The sequence below is a fragment of the Cottoperca gobio genome, chromosome 2 (assembly GCF_900634415.1).
Source record: "Cottoperca gobio chromosome 2, fCotGob3.1, whole genome shotgun sequence".
NCBI classification, from domain to species: domain Eukaryota; kingdom Metazoa; phylum Chordata; class Actinopteri; order Perciformes; family Bovichtidae; genus Cottoperca; species Cottoperca gobio.
In genome coordinates this window covers 2148457-2166696 of record NC_041356.1, presented here as the reverse complement: position 1 = coordinate 2166696, position 18240 = coordinate 2148457, and the positions used below count along the sequence as shown (strand labels likewise).

General features: G+C 40.8%; 1 protein-coding gene across 1 annotated transcript; it reads left to right on the top strand.

Annotated features, from left to right (window-relative positions):
* Nucleotides 1-15439: 15439 nt before the first annotated feature.
* On the top strand, nucleotides 15440-16268 carry LOC115016659 (uncharacterized; the record flags this gene model as incomplete). The annotated part of the gene is given in 2 exon segments (XM_029444594.1): nucleotides 15440-15792; nucleotides 15794-16268. Coding segments are annotated over 2 exon segments (828 nt in total), but the record flags the coding sequence as incomplete, so codon positions are not given.
* Nucleotides 16269-18240: the final 1972 nt, after the last annotated feature.

Genomic DNA, 18240 nt, shown 5'->3' with positions numbered 1-18240 from the left:
GCCCTAACTATAAGCTTTATCAAAAAGGAAAGTCTTTAGCCTACTCTTAAATGTGGAGAGTGTGTCTGCCTCCCGAACACAAACTGGAAGCTGGTTCCACTGGAGAGGAGCTTGATAGCTGAAGGCTCTGGCTCCCATTGTACTTTTAGCCAACTATAGGCCGATATCTAACCTACCCTTTCTCGCTAAAATCCTTGAGAAAGCAGTCGCAAAACAGTTGTGTGACTTTTTACATAATAATAGTTTATTTGAGGTTTTTCAATCTGGATTTAGAGTTCATCATAGCACAGAGACGGCACTGGTGAAAGTTACCAATGACCTTCTGTTGGCATCAGACAAAGGACTTGTCTCTGTTCTTGTCTTGTTAGACCTCAGTGCTGCTTTCGACACTGTTGATCATGACATTCTACTACAGAGACTGGAACATTGTGTTGGCATAAAAGGAACCGCACTAAGCTGGTTTAAGTCCTACTTATCTGAGCGATCTCAATTTGTACTTGTTAACGATAAATCCTCCATGACAGCCAAAGTCAGTCTTGGAGTTCCGCAGGGTTCTGTACTTGGACCGATTCTATTCACCTTATATATGCTTCCTTTGGGCAATATTATAAGGAACCACTCTATAAACTTTCATTGTTATGCGGATGATACCCAATTATATCTATCAATTAAACCAGATGAAACCAATCAATTGGCTAAACTTCAAGCATGCCTTAAGGACATAAAAACTTGGATGTCTAGCAACTTTTTGATGTTAAACACAGACAAAACTGAAGTTATTATACTTGGCCCTAAACGCCTCCGAAACGCATTTTCTAATGACATAGAAGCTCTGGATGGCATTAACTTGGCCTCCAGCACCACTGTAAGGAATCTTGGCGTCATCTTTGATCAAGATCTGTCGTTTAACTCCCACATAAAACAAATCTCAAGGACTGCCTTCTTTCATCTACGTAACATTGCAAAAATAAGACACATCCTGTCTCAAAATGATGCAGAAAAACTAGTCCATGCATTTGTTACTTCAAGGCTGGATTACTGCAACTCATTGTTATCAGGTTGTCCTAAAAAGTCGCTTAAGACTCTTCAGTTGATCCAAAATGCAGCGGCACGTGTATTGACTAGAACTAGGAAATGGGATCATATTACTCCTGTATTAGCTGCACTGCACTGGCTCCCGGTAAAATACAGAATAGAATTCAAAATCCTTCTCCTGACTTACAAATCAATTAAAGGTCAGGCTCCAGCATATCTTAAATATCTCATAGTACCTTATAAACCAACTAGAGCATTACGCTCCCAGACTGCAGGGTTACTTGTGGTTCCTAGAGTCTCTAAGAGTACAATGGGAGCCAGAGCCTTCAGCTATCAAGCTCCTCTCCAGTGGAACCAGCTTCCAGTTTGTGTTCGGGAGGCAGACACACTCTCCACATTTAAGAGTAGGCTAAAGACTTTCCTTTTTGATAAAGCTTATAGTTAGGGCTGGCTCAGGTTTGCCCTGGATCAGCCCCTAGTTATGCTGCTATAGGCTTAGACTGCCGGGGGACACCTCCCTGCTCTCTTCCTTCTCTCCCTCTCTCTTCTTCTCCCTCTCTATCTGTATGCATTTATGTAAATGTATGTTACTAACTCACCATCCGGGGTATCATCCCCGGAGTGTCTGTCTCTCATGTGGCAGGTTGCCACTGATAAAGTTTACGTCAGGATCATGAATCGTGACAGCGCCTGCTGACCTGGTCCTGCTGGACACCGGGAAGCCTTATTGACATTTTCCTGGATTCATCCAAACTTTCTATTTCTTTTTTTTCCAACACAACATAATTTCTGTCAAATGTTGTATTTGTACTATGTTGTTTATCCTGTACACACGACATCTATTGCACGTCTGTCCGTCCTGGGAGTGGGATCCCTCCTCAGTTGCTCTCCCTGAGGTTTCTTCCATTTTTTCCCCTTTAATTTTGGGGTTTCTTTTAGGAAGTTTTTCCTTGTGCGATGCGAGGGTCTAAGGACAGAGGATGTCGTAACCTGTACAGTCTGTAAAGCACACTGAGACAAATGTATAATTTGTGATATTGGGCTATACAAATAAATTTGATTTGATTTGAATACTGTCCAGGTCATATTTCCTATTTCTTTTTTTAAATTAAAGTTGAAAAGTAATGTTTTTTTGTTGAATTACTTTGGAAATCCTATTAAAAATATTCTGATGATACAAACTTTGTACATTTCCATTTATTTCTGAAGATATTGTACAGGTTATACAAAAAATTCAAGGGTGCCAATAATAGTGATCAGAACTGTATGTTGATACAAATTATATTTATAAAATAGAATAAATTAGATAAACTGGTTGTGCATAACAGTACATTTCTTTGTGAAAACTGGATGGACTCCGTATTGTTAATATTATTTTATTGTTAAATAACAAAACATGGTATCGCAAAAATGAGAAATCCAGCATCACGCTATATTTTGCAGATTTGAGCAATGATGTCATGAATGTTGCATATGCAATAGAAACAAATAAAAGCAATGTCTTCAGTGTTGCAGTGCTTAGTCCTACTAGTCGAGCTGTCTCCCTGTTTACTGTGAACACGAGAGGCCGGACAATAAGTGAGTGCTACATTCAGGGCTCTCAAGTAACACTGCTCTCAATAGTATCACTGTCTGTTAGCTCTACACGATGGATAATGTTCTCAGACAGCAGCCTCTCATGAAGGACCAGTACAGCACAGGTAGGGCCAAATAATTAATTAATTTTCCATTAATTTCTACTACATTATCTGAAGTATATAGAGCTTTATGCAGCTGCTAATGTTTCTAATTGTCACATTCCTCGTCTGTGGCGTGACACATGAAGACATTGTGAAGAATGCATAGTGTCTGCATTTTACAAAAAATTTGAACATTACATTTAGGGTTCTACGTGCTATGCATTACATTATATCTATATACTCCAGAATAGTATATAGTCAGCATTTATTGTGTACACTGTGTTTTTCTTTTAAATATTTTGACACGCAACAAACATTTTATCAGTTTTTACATTTTCTAGTTTCTGTTACACTGCCTCTATACTATTTTCTAGTTCAGCGAGCTAGATGGTAGTATTGGAATGTGGGACACTCCTGCTCCCACTCAGGTAACAATGACAGACGGAGACTAGTTTGGGTGTAGCAACAAAACGTTTTATTGTTCATATAACCTGTGCACCAGGACTCACAAACAAACACACGTTTCACTGTCTCTCTCTGAGTCTGCTGTCTCTCTCTCTGTCTGAGTCTGCTGTCTCTCTCTCTCTAAGTCTGCTGTCTTTCTGGGTCTGCTGTCTCTCTCTCTCTCTCTCTCTCTCTCTTGGTCTGCTGTCTCTCTCTGAGTCTGCTGTCTCTCTCTCTGGGTCTGCTCTCTTTCTGAGTCTCTCTCTCTCTCTGTCTCTCTCTCTGCAGCGCTGAGCATGGATTTTCGTTTTCATTCTTTTTTGATATCTTTGTGTTGTAATGGGATTTAATTTAATGCAATTTACTGGTGATAGTTTGATTTACTTTTACTTTTGGCGAGTTTGGGTGTGGTGTTTGTGGGGTTTTCTCTTGCTGGTGTCTCGCCGGTCGGCGTCTGACGCCATGGTAAATGGGGAATTCGCCAAGCTGACAAGGAAACATGGCATTAAGATTTCTGGCGGTTTCGCGTGTAGTGTGGAGGATATTGGTTTAGCTGTGAGGGATAAGGTCGGATACAGCAGTATTAGATCACTGGCGCGGATGAACGGCGCTGTTGTCATTTTCCTGGACCAGCTGGAGAAGGTTAACCGCGTCGTTGAGACAGGTATCGTGGTGAACGATTTGTTTGTGCAGGTAATGCCTCTCACGCAACCCGCAATCAAAGTTGTTATTTCAAACGTCCCTCCGTTCATAACCGATGAGTTTCTCAGCAGAGCGCTGTCCAGACACGGGAAAGTTGTTTTCCCGGTGAAAAAGTGACTTAAACATGTAGTGTCTCACCGTAGACAGCTGTATATGATTCTTAATAACCGGGATGTGGAGTTCAACCTCCGCTTCCATGTTAAAGTAGATGATTATGATTACGTGATTTTTTCCACCTCATCGGGTATGAAATGTTTTGGGTGCGGGGAGGAGGGACACACCGCAAGGACCTGTCCGAGGTGCGGGGACCCAGCTCTGTCTGGTCCAGGAGGGGCGGCGGCTGCTGCGGCGGAGGGCTCTCCGCCTGGGGCATCCGTGGCTCCGACGGGGGGATCTCCGCTGGCTGCTCCAGCTGTGCCCGATCTGGCGCACGAGGTGAGTGGTGTTATTTTAAGTGGTGTGGGGAAAAATAATGGGGGAAAAAATGACCAAGATATTCTAGGTGGAGTAGGAGGAAGTGAGGTCGAAAAAAACAAGGAGGGAGAAGAGGAGCAGGTACAGGAGGAAGGTGGGTTGGGAGGAGAGCAAAAGGAGGCAAGTGATTTGGGAGAGCAGGTGAAAGAGGCAAGTGATTCGGGAGGAGAACAGGTGAAGGAGGCAGGAGAGGTGAGCATAGAGGTGGCAGGTGGTGTGGGAGGAGAGCCAGCAGAGGTGATAGGAGAGGTGCAGGAAAACATGGCAGGAAAAGAAAGGAATACATGGAGTGAGCAGGTAGAGGAAGCAGAGATGGAGGTGGAGGAGGAAGAGGCAGCAGTAGCACTGGAGACAGTACATCAAAAACCTGCTGCCAAATGTAAGAAAAGGTCAAAGAAAGCATCCAGTGATGCTAAAAACAGTAAAGTTGTGGAAGAGGGACAGACTGTAAGAAGGCAAGGACAGGCGGACAAGAGTCTCAGTGAAGATTAGTGTGTGTCTGACAGCAGTGATATCCCTGGTTTTAATTTAAGTAACAGTCAGAAGGAAAAAATGTATACGGCTGAAAGTTTAAAAGTTTTCCAACAAAATATAAACCAACATGGTGTAAAGGTGGAGGATTATTTTCCAGATTTGGTAAATTTTAATACCTCAGCCAGACTCCATGAGTCAAAGAGAGGAGTGTGGCCTCACTGAACAGGAGTATTATAGATTAAAGTAATTTGTGGAAAAAGTAAAAAGACAAATACATGTTACATGATGCGTGTCTTAATTAATATGTTTGTTTGTTTTTTTGCTTTTAACATCTCAGTAGTGATGGATACTTTCAGAGTGGGTGTTTTCAATCTCCATGATTGTTTGCACTTTTTGTATGTCGCTTTGGACAAAAGCGTCAGCTAAATGAACTGTAATGTAATGTAATGTTTTAAATGATAATTGAGCCAGAGTCTTAAAAAAAGAGGGCAAATCTATGAAACTGCAAAGATGAAAAATGTTGATGTATTTTTTTTTACAAGAAACGCACAGTGATAGTTTTAATGAGATAGACTGGAGGAATGTCAGGAATGCTCTATGCGCTCTCCCTTGAACCTCTCCTCAGGAAAATACGATGCAACCTACAAGGTCTTTTTTTACCTGGCTGTAGTAGCAGCATTATTTTATCAATTTATGTAGATGATGTCATTATTGTCATTGGAAGCCAGAAGGAGGCAGATATTTTAACCAATATTGTAAAAGATTTTAGCACAGCATCGGCAGCGAGGGTGAATTGGAAGAAAAGTGAAGCCATCGCTGTCGGGGAGTGGCGTGGCGGTCCAGTTCTTCCCCAGAGTCTCACCTGGAAAAGAGATGGAATAAAATATCTAGGTGTGTTTTTAGGAAAGGACAATATAGTCCAGAAGAACTGGAAGAACGTTACTGAAAAGATTGAGGGAAGGATTTCCAAATAGAAATGGCTGCTCCCTCAGATGTCTTTTAGAGGCAGGGTTTTGGTTTTAAACAACCTTGTGGCGTCCCAACTGTAGCAACGTCTGACCTATGTGGACCCTTCCTCAGGCCTTTTAGCTAAAATACAGAAGAAAATTGTAGATCTTTCTTTGGGATGGTCTACACTGGGTGCCACAAGAAGTGCTGTATTAATCCAGAGAGAAGGGGGGACAAGGCCTAGTCCACCTGGCCAGCTGAACAGCCACTTTTAAACTCCAATTTTTATAGAAATATCTTACCGGTCCGGCTGATTTGGTTTGGAGAGAAGTGGCCAGCTGTATCCTCAGACGCGTGAGTAACCTGGGGCTGGATACTGCTCTGTTTTTAACTGATTTAAAATTGTTAAGGGTAAGTGAGCTGCCTCCATTTTATCAGAGTGTTTTTAAGTGTTGGGCCATTTTTGACCATAAAAGATGCCCTAAGTCTGACTCTCTGCACCGGTTGTTGATGGAGCCTCTAATTCACAGGGCCAGGCTGGACATCAGCAACAGCAACACACCCGGCCTGATGGTGGCGCTGTGCAGCAAAAGGACCCTGTGCTTACAACAGCTGGTGGATGCAGTGGGACCGGCGCTGAATGATGCCCGAGCCCTCAGCTCTCTGCTGGGTCTAACCTCTGGCCGGGTGGCTCAGAGGATCCTGCAGCTCTGGAGCCAGAGACTCTCTGGAGAGGAGAGCAGCCTCCTCATCGAATACAGTCAGGGAAAGACCGTTCCAGACTCAGCGGACCCATTTCCAGAAATCTACCTCAGGGCTGGAAGAACTGACCGGCCCCCTGCTCAAGGTCACTAACCCAGCAAAACTGTTGCTGCACAGAGCAGACAAAACAACTTTCTATGCGAACTGTGTGAAAAGCATCAATAAAAAAGGCCTGTGCAGCAGACCCTCCAATGTGTGGAGCAATAGACTAGGTGGAGAAAGCGGACCGCGTCCACAGTGGAGGATTTTATACAAACCCCCCCCTCAAAAAGCGGACTGCCGGCCTTCAGTGGAGGATTTTACATGGTGCTATCGCTTCCAACACTTTCATCTCTGTTATTAATCATGCTGTTTTAAATAATTGTCAGTTTTGTAATTTATGTGAGACGGTCTTCCACGTTTTCTCTGAGTGTAAGAGACTCACCGGTTTCTTCTCTCTTTTAACATTGGTTTTTAGTCTCTTTGTTATTATTTAGTGATTTTATCATGGGAGCTGTCTACAAAAAAGATAACAAAGAAAAGTAGCAGCTCCTAAACTTCCTGTCAGGAGAAGCCAAAATGGCCATCTACATAAGTAAAAAGAACAGAGTGGAAAACAGAGAAGGGCAGGAGGCGAAAGCAGTGTGGCTGTGCAACATTAGAGCAAGACTCTGGCTCGAGTTCAGGTTTTATAAACATATAGGAGACATTGACACTTTTAAACAACGTTGGTGTTTTTAAAAATATTATCTGTTCCATCAGTGATGATGAATTACTCTTTGCACAAGTTTTTATTGGATAGTTTTATTATTATTTTCTGTTAACCCTTTGAAACACAAGCCTATGCAAACCCTTTTCTGGGGTGCGGCATGGTTCGATGGTGGCCTGTGTTGGCCTGTGGTGTTGTTTCGTGCACGGCTGAGTGTTTCTTTGCTGTGTGTCTGAGGATCGATTTATTTTGTCATTTGCTATTCTGGCTGTTCATTGAATGTCTTGTTTTATGGTTTCTGCGGGTCATTGTTTTCATATGCACTTTCTTGATTTGTGAGCTGGAATGATTTTTGTGTTGCTTTATTGGGTTAGCACACGTGGGTGGCCCGTGAGTGCCGGGTGGGGAGGTGACATGTTATGGTAATGATAATGTTGGGGATGGCAATTTTGGTGGTGATTTGGACTAGGTGGACTAGGTGATTTGGCATTTGATGTTTGGGATCTTTGCTTGTCACTGTGTCGCACTCGCACATAGGATACATCATTCGGCCGGTGATGTGTGGTGTGTGTGGGTGGGGCGGGGTGGCGAGTGAAGATTTCAGATGTTGGATATATTGTTTGGTCCGGATCACTGCTGGGATGATTGTTTTTGACGGTGTTGTTGTGGTGGGTCTTTTTTTTCATTTTTGTCGCACTTAACGTACATGGGTCATTTTTGGGCCGTGTGTGTGGACATGATGTGGGGGTGCAGGAACTGCTTTTGGTCCATGGATTGAGGGGGGGGAGGGGGGTGATGATTTGTGGTGATCGAGAACGGGATATTTGATAAATGATTGGAATATTGAATGATGGAATGAGTTGATTTCTGGGGGTGTGTTTTAAGCACTTTATTTTTAAGTAATTGTACAAATGAAAAATAAAGTGTTTTTTGATAAATATATCAAAATATCTCTTGATCTGCTGTCTCTCTCTCTGGTTCTGCTGTCTCTCTCTCTCTCTGGATCTGTTGTCTCTCTCTCTGGGTCTGTCTGGGTCTGCTGTCTCTCTCTCTCTCTCTCTCTCTCTCTCTCTCTCTCTCTCTCTCTCTCTCTCTCTCTCTCTCTCTCTCTCTCTGGGTCTGCTCCAGCGCTGTGTTAGTCACACCTTGGACCCAGCCAACTGCAAGAGCCAGAACCAGGTTACCACCATGCTTATATCAGGTGACTGATTACCTGATTCTGTAAGGATTCAGCTGCCTGATCCCTGGCTGAGACACTCCTACCTCTCCACCAGCATCCGTCACCATAATCACGCTTTACTGCCACTTGGAATTATATCTCTGTACCATTGTTTATCTGCTCTGTGATGAGTCATATACACCTGCTCTCTCACAGGATCAATAATACATCTCTTCTTATGCTATCTGTTTCCTCACTACTTTGTCCCTGTCTTACTTTTTGATTTCAAACTCTCTTCTCATGATACAGATTTTTTATCACCACCCTCTTCTCTCCTCTCCACCCAGCAGCTAACCAACATGCAGCAGGAGCTACGCCTCCAGCTCAAACCCAGGTCCTACTGTGCTGCCCTCCATGAAGCCTTTTCATGCACTGAGACGCACCTCTGCGGCCCCTTCCTTCTGTCTTATGCCAACTGAATACACATCAACCGCAGGCCACCATGTCCCTCAATGGTTCCAACAACAATAATCACACACATATGGAGATCCAGCTGGCCTCCAGAAGCAGCATGATAAACATTACTCATCCTCAGAGCAACAATCATAAAAGAGGTCAGTGTAACTTACTCTTGATTTAATTGATTTGATCATTTAAAAAAAACAAACACATAACACTGCACTGCAGTCATTACGCATGTGAAATATCACAGGGTTATTTCCATTGTGGTCCTGTAGTATAACACAAGACAGCAAGTGCAAACAATACAATCAACATATAAATAGCAGCAGGCAACATGGTAGCTATTTCAACATGCTTTTATGATTTGATTATATAAATTGATTAAACATTTGAAATGTAAATGGAATATTCTACATATTATTTTGTAACCATCTCTTTAAGGGCACTTTAAATGTGCTCGGTTTCAGATTTGAAGGCATATTATTCCACTGTACTGCTGCACTGTACAGAAATGTGTGAACATTTTTTTTTTTATATATCAATATGCTTATCACTTACAAGTTGTTAAAAAGGATCTGGTACCAAAGTAATTATTTCTCAATACTAATAGAAAATCATGTACTTTACAAAAGGGTTGCTTGGCATACTTCAAACCTTTTCGATTTATTAGCCTAATGGGCAAATAATTATTTATATTAAGATACTGATCACTTATAAAATGATGGTACCAAAGTACTTAAGTAATTATTTATCACAACTAAAAGAAAATACTAGGCTGCTTGACAGACTTCATACCTTTTCGACCCAATAACCCATTAGGCTATTGAACCAGTTAAGCTTTTCAAAATGTGCATGATTGAGAGGTGTACGGGGGTAAACATTTAATATAACTCTTATTCATTTATTTAGAGTCTTTTGTAGTTGCGATTATGCAGTTTACCAGGAGATGAAAGCATAATCAAAATGATTTTGAACCAGAGCTCCAGCTGGTGTGTGAAGAATTGGGTAGTTCAGAGAAGTAACTCTTTTGGCGGGAAACTTAGTTCTTTCATTTATCCTGGTGAGGACTTTTAAAGCCATTTCTTCACCTGATAAAAACTAAAAACAAATGAATTAAAGATAATTTACACTGTAACAGTTAACACTTATTGGAACTCTCCAATTTGGAGATGGCTTCAGTTTACCCTAAGTGTAGGGATAATCTATTATTAACCATCTACATACGTTTTGAAGATTTTTGAGATAGATTTGTCTCAATATTATTTGTCTGAATATATCAACAATCATGTGTGTAAATGTGCAATCTGTAAATGTAAAACACTTTCCACAAATGCAAAAAAGAGTTGTAAACTCAAAAAAGATTTTGCAAATATAAAACAGATCTGCAAAAATAAATTCCACAAATATAAAAATATCTGTCAATACATAAAATTGATTTACAACTAAATGAAAAGCATTTTGTGAACATCCTCCTAACATTTACAACTTCCGAACAGACACTTGTGAATCGAAAAGGCATTTGTGGATCTTAATTCTACGCTCTGGTCGGAACGAAAATCCACTTGTATCACTTGACTACACATGCCTAGCGCATCACTTCCTAATACAAAATGTATCAGACGAATGCCCAACAAATGCATAAGATATACAAAAATTTGGCGTATACAAAATATCGGCAACACACTGGTTTACGTAGATATAAGGTAAGGTACAAGTAGTATTCGTTAAGAGCTCACTGTGTTACACGGGGGTGCTTTGTTGAACTCTGATGTTTTGAGCATGTTCAAAATTACCGGACGTAACCGACGTGTGCTTCATAAGATATGCAGACGTTACGTGACATTAGACATATGTGAATACGGAATACGTAAATATAGTATAATATAATATATATTCCTACAGCCAATTTATTGATAACGAGTGGATACCCTATTCCTACCCTATGTTAACATTATGCCTGATGACGGAGTAATTTATTAAACGTGTTTCTACAGTACAGCTAGCGTTCAGCATTTTAGCCATTTTCCAGCATCAGCATGACGTGAACCAGATGGCACTATTATATACAGCTCCGTTGGCCAGACGCTCTGATACTTTTTAAATAAGTAAGTGACACGATATCAATGTTTGACATACGTATAATAATTCGTTATGTATGTGTCAGCTACAACACCGCTGTGGAAAAGTTGGACGTATTTGGACTCTGACACATTTTGAGCTAATTTTCATATACGCCGGCATATGTTTCTGCCATACGGAACTGTGTATGTTTGGCGTAACACAACATACATACCCTTAATTTATATCAACCTATTGCCCATTTTTCGTATGCGCCGGAATAAGTTTCCGTCATACGGATATGTGTGACAGGGCCATAAGCTATAATTAATTGACAGTTATTATCATCGGTGTGTATTATCCGCTTTGGCCAGTGTCATTAAAACCCAGCTCCGGAACTGCTATCATAAACTGTCCGATTAACTTGACATCGATCTCTGTTGGAGGAGCCGAGCAAAGTGACCCTGGTCGTTTTCAAAAGCCTAGAAATAGGAACAGCTGCAAGGTCTCAAACTCTATGTGCATAAAATACATTGAGATCCACAAATGCCTGTTTGAAACTTGTTAGGAAGATATTCATAAATGCTTTTCATTTAGTTGTGAATCAATTCCCATTAACGTGAGGCATTTGAGTATGGTTTCATAGGTAAGACTGAACCCAATTTAGGGACAGCCCACTGAAAGAAATAGATAGTATGTTCATCAACAATGTAAAAATGTTTTTTGCAAATCCAACATGAACATAACACAAAGCTTTCCTCCACATACTTCTTCTAATAATGTCCGCTAGATACATTAAATACATTTTAGTAGAGGTAGATAATATTATGGACACTCAAAATAATGTATATTATATTATGCCATTACTCATGACTAATAACATTACACATGTGTGACTTAAAGATCATAGCAGCCCTAAATGTCAATGGTATCTTGTCCAGAATTTGTCTGACAGTTATTCTACCATTTTCATGAGCAGCTGGACAATGTCACTTAATTTCTCCCTGCTGCACAGCTGGATGAAATCCATCTTTATCTGTTGAGGGATTCAGTGCTGTTTTGATGTGATTTCTCTGTTAGACAATGGAGTCAAAGCTGAAGCCTCTTAGGTCAGTCGAACCCCATTAAGGCTTCCAGGACTCACAACGAGCTCCACAAGGAACTGCTGCTGGCCCACAAGAGGTAGGTACCATACAAGAGCAACAAAGGTAAAATCCTTTCGGGTGACCTCTGATCATCTGTTCATCACAAACAAGCATTATTCTTAGTAATATTAGGACATTCACAAAGGGCCATTAAAGTACCTAAAATCTCTCATCAATCATTCTTCTTTAAAGCTTAAAGATGTTGTTAAGATTAATCTCTGTCTTTCTCTTACAAATATGCAACCTTTTCTATATGCAGCTGCAGTCCTTTAGGCCCCTAGGAGCATGAATAAGTGTAAAGTGATATGTTAAATAGACTGACCTGGCTCCACTATCGGCTTGTCCTACTAGCACACACTGTACCAGTGAGAGCAATGGCTCTTTATGTTGCAGCCGTCTGACCCCACACTTTTTAACAGAACTTTAACATCTCAAGTTTATGGTTATTTTCTTACTTACTATTTTTGTTCCTTCTTTTCAATTTAGAATCTAATTTGTCATGTATCATGCAACCAGTGGCCAGAGAAAATACAGCATATCAGACACACAGGACACACCTATTAAAAACTGCAGGAATTATCATTATTATTATTATTATTAGGGCCCAAGCACCAACAAAGTTTGAGCAGAGGACCTATTGAAAGTGAAATGATTATTATTATTATTACTATTATTGTTATTATTATTATTATTATTATTATTATTATTATTATTATTATTATTATTATTTTTAATTATTATTAGGGTCCAAGCAGTGGAAACATCAGGATCGAAGGACCCTATTGAAAGTATTATTAGGGTCCTTTTGAATGTAATGTGATTTTTTTGGGGTATTTTTTGCGTTTTACAAGTGCTGTACTTAACGTAACAAACTCCTTCTACAGATTTAATCCAATGCAGTTGGTCAGTAACATCTTTGAGGATGAAAAGTTATCAAAATCGTGAGTTTTCACAGAACAACCTTGCTGTGGCAAAGCGGCCATTTTGTCCACAGCCATGAAAAGCCATGATGTTGTTACTCCAATATACATGGTACAATCTGACTCAAATTTGTCATCCCAATAAGAATCTAGGCCTGAGGACATTCACATGCCAGTTTCATGGAACTACCCTACTTTGGCGTGGAGTTCATCTTGGCCGTGGTGGTTTTGCCATAAAACCTGACGATGTTGTAACTCAAACATATATGATACAATCTGAACCAAATTTCTCTTTCATGATAAGGGTCCAGGCCTTATTACATCTATAGGCCAATGTTGTGGGTTTTATACACTATAGCCACGCCCACTGTCATAACTCATGAATCGTTTGTCGTAGACTCTTGTGGAGGCATCAGTGTACTCAGCAGAGAATTCCAGTTGATTTAGTGATGCATTGCCCCGCCCCCTACACTTAAGTTCCACCCCCTTGCATAACTAATGAACCTTTACAGACTGTACAGTAGGGGTGTCAAACTCATTTTAGTTCAGGGGCCACATGCAGCTCAATTTGATCTCAAGAGGGCCGGACCAGTAAAATCATATCATATTAATCTGTAAATAACGACAACTCCAAATGTTCCCCTTTGTTTTAGTACAAAAAAGTACAAGTACATTCTGAAAATATTCACATTTAATTAACTATATTTTTACAAAACATTATGAACAACCTGAAAATTCTTAAGAAAAATAAGTGCAAATTCAACAATATTATGCCTCAGTTTATCATTTACACATGTGTACAACATACACATCACAGTGTGTCTACAAAGGCACAACACATTTAGTCACAGGTATCTGGAACTGAACAATATCGTATTTTACTTTATGATCAAAACAACTCGTCAAGCTATAGAATTTTTTTTTTAATGTACATTCATTTCCACATCTGTGTAGTAATCCTGATCACCTGAACTGACACCACACAAACTAAAGTGGGAACTATTAAGGAAGGTTAAGTCTGCCTTGTAAATGTATACATAAAAAATACATACAAGTTGTGGCTCTTTGTACTGAAGCTGCTGACTGACATTATATGTCACAATGTTCAATGTCTTAAAATATTTCCAAAGTAAGTATTCATTTTCACAGAAATATATTGTTCATGGTGCAAAAGTGTCTGAAGCAGCATTTGCAATAAGTGTAGTATGGCAGGCTATAGGTAATGTCTTTATCATTGAGAAGGCTGTCAAACTGAAGGTGATTTAGACCTCTGGCATAGATGAAATTAACAGTTCGGACATGACGTGATCCATTTTTAATGACTTGCAACGCTTCCTGGTTCAAAATACAGTGAAATGTCCAAAAACCATGTCCTCCATTTGCAGCCTGTACATTTTCTCTGAATTTTGTCACAACACCTGCGTTTTCCCCGATCATTGATGGCGCGCCATCTGTAGACACGTTAACAGCACGGGCCCAGTCCACTCCGACCCAGTCCAGCGCTCCAACGAGAGCGTTGAAAATGACATTTGCTGTTCTGGTGTCCGTCATAGGCACCAACTCAAGGAACTCCTTGGTGACGGTCAAAGTCTCATCAAAACCACGAATGAATATGGCCAGTTGAGCAACATCCGAAATGTCCGTGCTCTCATCAATTGCAACCGAAAATGCAACAAATGACTTGACTTTGTGCTTCATTTGGCTGTTTAACTCTGCCGAAAGATCTGAAATCCTATCTGCCACAGTGTTTCTCGTCAGGCTAATGCTGGCAAAAGCCTGTCGCTTCTCAGGGCACACAAGTTCTGCAGCCTTCAGCATGCATGTTTTCACGAACTCACCTTCACAATCTGGCTTTGATGCTAATGCTATTTCACTAGCAATAAGGTAGCTAGCGATATCTCGGCTACGGTTAAAACCGACTGCTGCTTCTTCAGACCCGCTAACAATTAATTTATCTTCTCTCTTCTCAGTTGTCCTTGCAAGCTGTTTTATTTTTCGCCATGATGAGTCTCATAGTTACGCCGAATATTATATTCTTTGAGCACTGAAACCTGCCGCGAACACACCGAGCACACAGCTTTCCCACTCACCTCTGTGATTAAATAGGAAATGGTCCATTTTTCTTGGAAAACTCTACACTCCGTGTCCACTTTTCTCCTTTTTTGACAAAGACATTTTGTGTAATGACGGTGCCACAGAGTGTAATGTTGACAAAACCCGCCAGCTCCAGAAGTTCTTTTACCGGCAGCTCCAGCATCAACAGTTTGCTTGCTTGACAGTTTGCTTGCTTGACAGTGTTGATCATGACATTCTACTACAGAGACTGGAACATTGTGTTGGCATAAAAGGAACCGCACAAAGCTGGTTCAAATCCTATATATCTGAGCGATCTCAATTTGTACTTGTTAACGATAAATCCTCCATGACAGCCAAAGTCAGTCTTGGGAGTTCCGCAGGGTTCTATACTTGGACCGATTCTATTCACCTTATATATGCTTCCTTTGGGCAATATTATAAGGAACCACTCTATAAACTTTCATTGTTATGCGGATGATACCCAATTATATCTATTAATTAAACCAGATGAAACCAATCAATTGGCTAAACTTCAAGCATGCCTTAAGGACATAAAAACCTGGATGTCTAGCAACTTTTTGATGTTAAACACAGACAAAACTGAAGTTATTATACTTGGCCCTAAACGCCTCCGAAACGCATTTTCTAATGACATAGAAGCTCTGGATGGCATTAACTTGGCCTCCAGCACCCCTGTAAGGAATCTTGGCGTCATCTTTGATCAAGATCTGTCGTTTAACTCCCATATAAAACAACACAAGAACAAAACAACACATCCTGTCTCAAAATGATGCAGAAAAACTAGTCCATGCATTTGTTACTTCAAGGCTGGATTACTGCAACTCATTGTTATCAGGTTGTCCCAAAAAGTCGCTTAAGACTCTTCAGTTGATCCAAAATGCAGCGACACGTGTATTGACAAGAACAAGGAAACGGGATCATATTACTCCTGTATTAGCTGCTCTGCACTGGCTCCCGGTAAAATACAGAATAGAATTCAAAATCCTTCTCCTGACTTACAAAGCAATTAATGGTCAGGCTCCAGCATATCTTAAAGATCTCATAGTACCTTATAAACCAACTAGAGCATTACGCTCCCAGACTACAATGGGAGCCAGAGCCTTAGGCTATCAAGCTCCTCTCCAGTGGAACCAGCTTCCAGTTTGTGTTCGGGAGGCAGACACACTCTCCACATTTAAGAGTAGGCTAAAGACTTTCCTTTTTGATAAAGCTTATAGTTAGGGCTGGCTCAGGTTTGCCCTGGATCAGCCCCTAGTTATGCTGCTATAGGCTTAGACTGCCGGGGGACACCTTCCTGCTCTCTTCCTTCTCTTCCTCTCTCCTCCCCTCCCTCCCCTCTCTTCTTCTCCCTCTCTATCTGTATGCATTTATGTAAATGCATGTTACTAACTCATCATCCGGGGTATCATCCCCGGAGTGTCTGTCTCTCATGTGGCAGGTTGCCACTGATAAAGTTTACGTCAGGATCATGAATCGTGGCTGCGCCTGCTGCCCCTGCTGCCCCTGCTGCCCCTGCTGCCCTGGTCCTGCTGGACACCGGGAAGACTTTTTGACATTTTCCTGGATTCAGCCATACTTTCTCTTTTTTTTTTTCAACACAACACAATTTCTGTCAAATGTTGTATTTGTACTATGTTGTTTATCCTGTACACACGACATCTATTGCACGTCTGCCCGTCCTGGGAGAGGGATCCCTCCTCAGTTGCTCTCCCTGAGGTTTCTTCCATTTTTCCCCCTTTAATTTTGGGGTTTCTTTAAGGAAGTTTTTCCTTGTGCGATGCGAGGGTCTAAGGACAGAGGGTGTCGTAACCTGTACAGTCTGTAAAGCACACTGAGACAAATGTATAATTTGTGATATTGGGCTATACAAATACATTTTATTTTATTTTATTTTATTTGTGTGCGACCCCCAGTGGACACATAACAGTTACTTTCATTGAAAAATTGCAGTTAATGTCTTTGTAATCTTTACACTTTGCAAAATCATCCCGCGGGCCAGATTTGGTAGGGACTAAAGTTAGCATAGGAGACCTCGTATTGAATTGAGTGCAGATGGCATCACTTCCTTAAATTTAGCTACAGCACTATCAGATAGACATCAAGCGTAGGATATTTTGCCTAATAGCTTGTAGTCCTATAACAGGATACAGAATACGGACACATTCTTATTAGGTTTTTATGTAGTATTCCACTTCTGTTTACTATTGATTTTTATTAATTTAAGGGGTCGTGGGTAAGTGCTTTCCTTAACAATGCTTTGCCCCACCCCTAAACTTTAGTCCCACCCCCTTACATACCTAATGAAGAGTTTGTTGTAGATTCTTGCGGGAGGCATGACTGCACTCAGCAGAAAGTTCCTGTTTCAAAAGTGATTAATTGCCGTTTGTCGTAGGAATAAACCCTGCTCACTGGCCTCATCCCTGACCTGAAGGCACGCATCAACCCCAGATAATCTTTTAGTACCGGTTACTGGTAATCCTCCGTCTCAGATAACCCTTTCGGGAATATGTCTAGTATCTCAAATGAATAAAAATTTCACAATCACTTTTTTACTCTGAGCCTATGGAATCTAACAGCTTTGATATTCCACTGAGTCCAAGCTCTGTGCCGGCTTGGGGAAGGGCCCCTACGCGGGTTATCTTACCCTATATGTGTTTGTGGTTTAGTCCGTATTGTGAGCCATAGTGTAAATGCACTGCAGCTTACCTCTCGGTGCGACACGGAGTCCAGTTTGAAGAAAAACTCTTCCTTGGATGGTCGTGGTCTTTTCAATTACGAAAATCTTGGCTTGACAAAGGCTTTCTCAAGTTTTCACATGCTTACAATCTACACACAAACAATCAAAAATTTAAAAGGTTACAAAATGGGAAAAAAATAATTAAATGGTAAATCATCAGGTTTGGTTTCTGTATGCCCTTTCAATGAAGTCTTGGTGGAAGGTCTGTTTAACATTTGGTTGTACTAGCCTATACATTTAAAATGTCTATTTTTACTCTACTGTCCATGAAAATTCCACTTCTGTACAACCCTGCAGCAGTACTTTCAACCAGGCCGAAGCCTTGGTTAAATGCGGGGAATTATGCGCCCAGAAGTATGATTCCCATGTGACCAAAACTTGGCTGACATTAGTGGCCTCAATTTCATCAAAAATTGCTCAATGAGTTTTTCCATCTGTACAACCCCACAACAGTAC